The sequence below is a fragment of the Oncorhynchus mykiss genome, chromosome 13 (genome assembly GCF_057628025.1).
Source record: "Oncorhynchus mykiss isolate SJ-2025 chromosome 13, ASM5762802v1, whole genome shotgun sequence".
In the NCBI taxonomy this organism is placed as follows: Eukaryota; Metazoa; Chordata; class Actinopteri; order Salmoniformes; family Salmonidae; genus Oncorhynchus; species Oncorhynchus mykiss.
In genome coordinates, this window is record NC_143034.1 from 14,981,605 (window position 1) to 14,990,567 (window position 8,963).

Below are 8,963 nucleotides of genomic sequence, written 5' to 3' on the forward strand. Positions count from 1 at the left end.
AAGGGTGGATGGGTCTGGGGGAAGGGATGAAGGGTGGATGGGTCTGGGGGAAGGGTGGATGGGTCTGGGGAAAGGGATGAAGGGTGGATGGGTCTGGGGGAAGGGTGGATGGGTCTGGGGGAAGGGATGAAGGGTGGATGGGTCTGGGGGAAGGGATGAAGGGTGGATGGGTCTGGGGGAAGGGATGAAGGGTGGATGGGTCTGGGCAAAGGGTGTATGGGTCTGGGGGAAGGGTGTATGGGTCTGGGGGAAGGGTGTATGGGTCTGGGGGAAGGGTGGATGGGTCTGGGGGAAGGGATGAAGGGTGGATGGGTCTTGGGGAAGGGATGATGGGTCTGGAGGAAGGGATGACGGGTGGATGGGTCTGGGGGAAGGGATGAAGGGTGGATGGGTCTGGGGGAAGGGTGGATGGGTCTGGGGGAAGGGATGAATGGTGGATGGGTCTGGGGGAAGGGTCTGGGGGAAGGGATGAAGGGTGGATGGGTCTGGGGGAAGGGATGAAGGGTAGATGGGTCTGGAGGAAGGGACACGCTGTTTAGCTTTCAGTGAGACGTGGCCTGTCTGTCTCCCTGTCTCTCTTTATTTTTGCTTGTCTATGTGACTGTCTAACTGGTTGTCTGCCTGTATCCCTCTCTGACTGTCTAACTGGTTGTCTGCCTGTATCCCTCTCTGACTGTCTAACTGGTTGTCTGCCTGTCTTCCTCTCTGTCTAACTGGTTGTCTGCCTGTCTTCCTCTTTGACTGTCTAACTGGTTGTCTGCCTGTCTTCCTCTCTGACTGTCTAACTGGTTGTCTGTAGGTCATTATATCAGTTACTCTGATGTATCTCTGACTGTCTAACTGGTTGTCTGCCTGTCTTCCTCTTTGACTGTCTAACTGGTTGTCTGCCTGTCTTCCTCTCTGACTGTCTAACTGGTTGTCTGTAGGTCATTATATCAGTTACTCTGATGTATCTCTGACTGTCTAACTGGTTGTCTGCCTGTCTTCCTCTTTGACTGTCTAACTGGTTGTCTGCCTGTCTTCCTCTCTGACTGTCTAACTGGTTGTCTGACTGTCTTCCTCTCTGACTGTCTAACTGGTTGTCTGCCTGTCTTCCTCTCTGACTGTCTAACTGGTTGTCTGCCTGTCTTCCTCCCTGACTGTCTAACTGGTTGTCTGACTGTCTTCCTCTCTGACTGTCTTCCTCTCTGACTGTCTAACTGGTTGTCTGACTGTCTTCCTCTCTGACTGTCTAACTGGTTGTCTGCCTGTCTTCCTCTCTGACTGTCTTCCTCTCTGACTGTCTAACTGGTTGTCTGACTGTCTTCCTCTCTGACTGTCTTCCTCTCTGACTGTCTAACTGGTTGTCTGACTGTCTTCCTCTCTGACTGTCTAACTGGTTGTCTGACTGTCTTCCTCTCTGACTGTCTAACTGGTTGTCTGACTGTCTTCCTCTCTGACTGTCTAACTGGTTGTCTGACTGTCTAACTGGTTGTCTGACTGTCTAACTGGTTGTCTGTAGGTCATTATATCAGTTACTCTGATGTATCTCTGACTGTCTAACTGGTTGTCTGCCTGTCTTCCTCTCTGACTGTCTAACTGGTTGTCTGACTGTATCCCTCTCTGACTGTCTAACTGGTTGTCTGTAGGTCATTATATCAGTTACTCTGATGTATCTCTGACTGTCTAACTGGTTGTCTGCCTGTCTTCCTCTCTGACTGTCTAACTGGTTGTCTGACTGTATCCCTCTCTGACTGTCTAACTGGTTGTCTGTAGGTCATTATATCAGTTACTCTGATGTATCTCTGACTGTCTAACTGGTTGTCTGTAGGTCATTATATCAGTTACTCTGATGTATCTCTGACTGTCTAACTGGTTGTCTGACTGTCTTCCTCTCTGACTGTCTAACTGGTTGTCTGACTGTCTAACTGGTTGTCTGACTGTCTAACTGGTTGTCTGACTGTCTAACTGGTTGTCTGACTGTCTAACTGGTTGTCTGACTGTCTAACTGGTTGTCTGACTGTCTAACTGGTTGTCTGACTGTCTTCCTCTCTGCCTGTCTAACTGGTTGTCTGACTGTCTTCCTCTCTGACTGTCTAACTGGTTGTCTGACTAACTGGTTGTCTGTAGGTCTCCCTCTCTGACTGTCTAACTGGTTGTCTGACTGTCTAACTGGTTGTCTGACTGTCTAACTGGTTGTCTGTAGGTCTCCCTCTCTGACTGTCTAACTGGTTGTCTGACTGTCTAACTGGTTGTCTGCCTGTCTAACTGGTTGTCTGTAGGTCTCCCTCTCTGACTGTCTAACTGGTTGTCTGACTGTCTAACTGGTTGTCTGACTGTCTAACTGGTTGTCTGTAGGTCTCCCTCTCTGACTGTCTAACTGGTTGTCTGACTGTCTAACTGGTTGTCTGCCTGTCTAACTGGTTGTCTGTAGGTCTCCCTCTCTGACTGTCTAACTGGTTGTCTGACTGTCTAACTGGTTGTCTGCCTGTCTAACTGGTTGTCTGACTGTCTAACTGGTTGTCTGACTGTCTAACTGGTTGTCTGCCTGTCTAACTGGTTGTCTGACTGTCTAACTGGTTGTCTGCCTGTCTAACTGGTTGTCTGACTGTCTTCCTCTCTGACTGTCTAACTGGTTGTCTGACTGTCTTCCTCTCTGACTGTCTAACTGTTTGTCTGACTGTCTAACTGGTTGTCTGACTGTCTAACTGGTTGTCTGACTGTCTAACTGGTTGTCTGACTGTCTAACTGGTTGTCTGCCTGTCTAACTGGTTGTCTGCCTGTCTAACTGGTTGTCTGCCTGTCTAACTGGTTGTCTGACTGTCTAACTGGTTGTCTGCCTGTCTTCCTCTCTGACTGTCTAACTGGTTGTCTGACTGTCTAACTGGTTGTCTGACTGTCTAACTGGTTGTCTGACTGTCTAACTGGTTGTCTGACTGTCTAACTGGTTGTCTGACTGTCTAACTGGTTGTCTGACTGTCTAACTGGTTGTCTGACTGTCTAACTGGTTGTCTGCCTGTCTTCCTCTCTGACTGTCTAACTGGTTGTCTGACTGTCTAACTGGTTGTCTGACTGTCTAACTGGTTGTCTGACTGTCTAACTGGTTGTCTGACTGTCTAACTGGTTGTTTATATCAGTTACTCTGATGTTTTTTATTCAACACCAGATTCCCACTTCAGTCCAGAACTCTTCCAGATGCTTCCAGAACAGAACTCTTCCAGATGCTTCCAGACCAGGAATTGTGTCTGCATGTCTATTCTTCAGATTCATCTGCGTCTTGAGCTAAACCAGGACACGCACACACTCCCAGTCTATCCCTCTCCATCATAGTAGTTGTGTGTGTGTGTGTGTGTGTGTGTGTGTGTGTGTTGAGAAGTCAAGAGACTAATGTGTGTTTGTGCCAATTATAATTCCAATCCTGGTTTGTCTCAAGATGGTGATGAGTCTGAATAGTTCAACAGAATTCCATGTCTGGAAGAGTCTGTTAACACTTTGATATTCAAGCAAGCTTCTTTCTTAACAGTTTATAATGGGTTATAATAGGCCTAGCAAGCTTCTTTCTTAACAGTTTATAATGGGTTATAGGCCTAACAAGCTTCCTTCTTAACAGTGTATAATGGGTTATAGGCCTAACAAGCTTCTTTCTTAACAGTTTATAATGGGTTATAATAGGCCTAGCAAGCTTCCTTCTTAACAGTGTATAATGGGTTATAGGCCTAGCAAGCTTCCTTCTTAACAGTGTATAATGGGTTACAATAGGCCTAGCAAGCTTCTTTCTTAACAGTGTATAATGGGTTATAGGCCTAGAAAGCTTCCTTCTTAACAGTGTATAATGGGTTATAATATGCCTAGCAAGCTTCTTTCTTAACAGTGTATAATGGGTTAGAATAGGCCTAGCAAGCTTATTTTTTAACAGTGTATAACAGGTTATAATAGGCCTAGCAAGCTTATTTCTTAACAGTGTATAATGGGTTAGAATAGGCCTAGCAAGCTTATTTCTTAACAGTTTATAATGGGTTATAATAGGCCTAGCAAGCTTCTTAACAGTGTATAATGGGTTACAATAGGCCTAGCAAGCTTCTTTCTTAACAGTGTATAATGGGTTATAGGCCTAGCAAGCTTCCTTCTTAACAGTGTATAATGGGTTATAATAGGCCTAGCAAGCTTCCTTCTTAACAGTGTATAATGGGTTATAGGCCTAGCAAGCTTCCTTCTTAACAGTGTATAATGGGTTATAATAGGCCTAGCAAGCTTCCTTCTTAACAGTGTATAATGGGTTATAGGCCTAGCAAGCTTCTTTCTTAACAGTGTATAATGGGTTACAATAGGCCTAGCAAGCTTCTTTCTTAACAGTGTATAATGGGTTATAGGCCTAGCAAGCTTCCTTCTTAACAGTGTATAATGGGTTATAATAGGCCTAGCAAGCTTCTTTCTTAACAGTGTATAATGGGTTAGAATAGGCCTAGCAAGCTTATTTCTTAAGTGTATAATGGGTTAGAATAGGCCTAGCAAGCTTCTTTCTTAACAGTGTATAATGGGTTACAATAGGCCTAGCAAGCTTCTTTCTTAACAGTGTATAACGGGTTATAATAGGCCTAGCAAGCTTCCTTCTTAACAGTGTATAATGGGTTACGATAGGCCTAGCAAGCTTCTTTCTTAACAGTGTATAATGGGTTATAATAGGCCTAACAAGCTTCTTTCTTAACAGTGTATAATGGGTTAAAGGCCTAGCAAGCTTCTTTCTTAACATTGTATAATGGGTTATAGGCCTAGCAAGCTTCTTTCTTAACATTGTATAATGGGTTACGATAGGCCTAGCAAGCTTCTTTCTTAACAGTGTATAATGGGTTATAATAGGCCTAGCAAGCTTCCTTCTTAACAGTGTATAATGGGTTACGATAGGCCTAGCAAGCTTCCTTCTTAACAGTGTATAATGGGTTACGATAGGCCTAGCAAGCTTCTTTCTTAACAGTGTATAATGGGTTATAGGCCTAGCAAGCTTCTTTCTTAACAGTGTATAATGGGTTACGATAGGCCTAGCAAGCTTCCTTCTTAACAGTGTATAATGGGTTACGATAGGCCTAGCAAGCTTCTTTCTTAACAGTGTATAATGGGTTACGATAGGCCTAGCAAGCTTCTTTCTTAACAGTGTATAATGGGTTATAGGCCTAGCAAGCTTCCTTCTTAACATTGTATAATGGGTTATAGGCCTAGCAAGCTTCTTTCTTAACAGTGTATAATGGGTTACGATAGGCCTAGCAAGCTTCTTTCTTAACAACGGGTTATAATAGGCCTAGCAAGCTTCTTTCTTAACAGTGTATAATGGGTTACGATAGGCCTAGCAAGCTTCTCTCTTAACAGTGTATAATGGGTTACGATAGGCCTAGCAAGCTTCCTTCTTAACAGTGTATAATGGGTTACGATAGGCCTAGCAAGCTTCTTTCTTAACAGTGTATAATGGGTTACGATAGGCCTAGCAAGCTTCCTTCTTAACAGTGTATAATGGGTTACGATAGGCCTAGCAAGCTTCTTTCTTAACAGTGTATAATGGGTTATAGGCCTAGCAAGCTTCTTTCTTAACATTGTATAATGGGTTATAGGCCTAGCAAGCTTCTTTCTTAACAGTGTATAATGGGTTACGATAGGCCTAGCAAGCTTCTTTCTTAACAACGGGTTATAATAGGCCTAGCAAGCTTCTTTCTTAACAGTGTATAATGGGTTACGATAGGCCTAGCAAGCTTCTCTCTTAACAGTGTATAATGGGTTACGATAGGCCTAGCATGCTTCTTTCTTAACGGGTTATAATAGGCCTAGCAAGCTTCTTTCTTAACAGTGTATAATGGGTTACGATAGGCCTAGCAAGCTTCTTTCTTAACAGTGTATAATGGGTTATAGGCCTAGCAAGCTTCTTTCTTAACATTGTATAATGGGTTATAGGCCTAGCAAGCTTCTTTCTTAACAGTGTATAATGGGTTACGATAGGCCTAGCAAGCTTCTTTCTTAACAACGGGTTATAATAGGCCTAGCAAGCTTCTTTCTTAACAGTGTATAATGGGTTACGATAGGCCTAGCAAGCTTCTCTCTTAACAGTGTATAATGGGTTACGATAGGCCTAGCATGCTTCTTTCTTAACAACGGGTTATAATAGGCCTAGCAAGCTTCTTTCTTAACAGTGTATAATGGGTTACGATAGGCCTAGCAAGCTTCTTTCTTAACAGTGTATAATGGGTTACGATAGGCCTAGCAAGCTTCTTTCTTAACATTGTATAATGGGTTATAGGCCTAGCAAGCTTCTTTCTTAACATTGTATAACGGGTTATAGGCCTAGCAAGCTTCTTTCTTAAGTGTATAATGGGTTATAGGCCTAACAAGCTTCTTTCTTAACAGTGTATAATGGGTTATAATAGGCCTAGCAAGCTTCTTTCTTAACAGTGTATAATGGGTTACGATAGGCCTAGCAAGCTTCTTTCTTAACAACGGGTTATAATAGGCCTAGCAAGCTTCTTTCTTAACAGTGTATAATGGGTTACGATAGGCCTAGCAAGCTTCTCTCTTAACAGTGTATAATGGGTTACGATAGGCCTAGCAAGCTTCCTTCTTAACAGTGTATAATGGGTTACGATAGGCCTAGCAAGCTTCTTTCTTAACAGTGTATAATGGGTTACGATAGGCCTAGCAAGCTTCCTTCTTAACAGTGTATAATGGGTTACGATAGGCCTAGCAAGCTTCTTTCTTAACAGTGTATAATGGGTTATAGGCCTAGCAAGCTTCTTTCTTAACATTGTATAATGGGTTATAGGCCTAGCAAGCTTCTTTCTTAACAGTGTATAATGGGTTACGATAGGCCTAGCAAGCTTCTTTCTTAACAACGGGTTATAATAGGCCTAGCAAGCTTCTTTCTTAACAGTGTATAATGGGTTACGATAGGCCTAGCAAGCTTCTCTCTTAACAGTGTATAATGGGTTACGATAGGCCTAGCATGCTTCTTTCTTAACGGGTTATAATAGGCCTAGCAAGCTTCTTTCTTAACAGTGTATAATGGGTTACGATAGGCCTAGCAAGCTTCTTTCTTAACAGTGTATAATGGGTTATAATAGGCCTAGCAAGCTTCTTTCTTAACATTGTATAACGGGTTATAGGCCTAGCAAGCTTCTTTCTTAAGTGTATAATGGGTTATAGGCCTAACAAGCTTCTTTCTTAACAGTTTATAATGGGTTATAGGCCTAACAAGCTTCTTTCTTAAGTGTATAATGGGTTATAGGCCTAACAAGCTTCTTTCTTAACAGTTTATAATGGGTTATAGGCCTAACAAGCTTCTTTCTTAACAGTGTATAATGGGTTATAGGCCTAGCAAGCTTATTTCTTAACAGTTTATAACAGGTTATATGCCTAGCAAGCTTCCTTCTTAACAGTGTATAATGGGTTATAGGCCTAGCAAGCTTCCTTAACAGTGTATAATGGGTTATAATAGGCCTAGCAAGCTTCCTTCTTAACAGTTTATAACAGGTTAAAGGCCTAACAAGCTTATTAACAGTTTATAACAGGTTATATGCCTAGTAGTTTTTCTGACTGAAAGTCAACATGTTACAGTGCTGATCAAGGAAAACACATTTCTTTGGACATTTTTCATGGTTGTTAAGACTTGTGTGTCTCAATAAAGTTGTATAAGATCCAACTGTTATTTCCTCTGATATTATGTTTTTATTGTCTCCAGGTAAGAAATGAGGATTGTGATCAGATGACTACGGCTACCATAGAGGGACATACAGAACAGAGCGGACGCCTCAACACACTGTTCCCCCTACCTTTTTATTAACATGAAATTCCAGGCTCAGAGTGGATTGTGATGTATTCAAACCCATTGTGAATCCAGTGTGCACTTCAAATAGTTTTACAAGAGTTCAATAACATGAAACGAATGAATAAAGGAGTCTAAAATATCTCCATTGCCAATATGTGGTTATGTGTTTTCTCTCTGAGTTGATATCAACAGCTAGAACAGTGTATGGTGGTTGTGTGTTTTCTCTCTGAGGTGATATCAACAGCTAGAACAGTGAATGTGGTTGTGTGTTTTCTCTCTGAGTTGATATAACAGCTAGAACAGTGTATGTGGTTGTGTGTTTTCTCTCTGAGTTGATATAACAGCTAGAACAGTGTATGTGGTTGTGTGTTTTCTCTCTGAGTTGATATAACAGCTAGAACAGTGAATGTGGTTGTGTGTTTTCTCTCTGAGTTGATATAACAGCTAGAACAGTGTATGTGGTTGTGTGTTTTCTCTCTGAGTTGATATAACAGCTAGAACAGTGTATGTGGTTGTGTGTTTTCTCTCTGAGTTGATATAACAGCTAGAACAGTGTATGTGGTTGTGTGTTTTCTCTCTGAGTTGATATAACAGCTAGAACAGTGTATGTGGTTGTGTGTTTTCTCTCTGAGTTGATATAACAGCTAGAACAGTGTATGTGGTTGTGTGTTTTCTCTCTGAGTTGATATAACAGCTAGAACAGTGTATGTGGTTGTGTGTTTTCTCTCTGAGTTGATATAACAGCTAGAACAGTGTATGTGGTTGTGTGTTTTCTCTCTGAGTTGATATCAACAGCTAGAACAGTGTATGTGGTTGTGTGTTTTCTCTCTGAGTTGATATAACAGCTAGAACAGTGTATGTGGTTGTGTGTTTTCTCTCTGAGTTGATATAACAGCTAGAACAGTGTATGTGGTTGTGTGTTTTCTCTCTGAGTTGATATCAACAGCTAGAACAGTGTATGTGGTTGTGTGTTTTCTCTCTGAGTTGATATCAACAGCTAGAACAGTGTATGTGGTTGTGTGTTTTCTCTCTGAGTTGATATAACAGCTAGAACAGTGTATGTGGTTGTGTGTTTTCTCTCTGAGTTGATATAACAGCTAGAACAGTGTATGTGGTTGTGTGTTTTCTCTCTGAGTTGATATAACAGCTAGAACAGTGTATGTGGTTGTGTGTTTTCTCTCTG

At 42.1% G+C, this 8,963-nt stretch overlaps 1 protein-coding gene across 1 annotated transcript in view; it reads left to right on the forward strand.

Annotated features, from left to right (window-relative positions):
- aspscr1 (ASPSCR1 tether for SLC2A4, UBX domain containing) overlaps window positions 1–7,932 on the forward strand; it is a 45,512-nt gene extending 37,580 nt beyond the window's left edge. Inside the window, exon 17 of the mRNA XM_090195361.1 lies at window positions 7,694–7,932. Coding sequence (XP_090051487.1) covers window positions 7,694–7,704 — 11 coding nt within the window. The 3' untranslated portion in view covers window positions 7,705–7,932. The remainder of the gene's footprint in view (window positions 1–7,693) is intronic.
- Window positions 7,933–8,963: the final 1,031 nt, after the last annotated feature.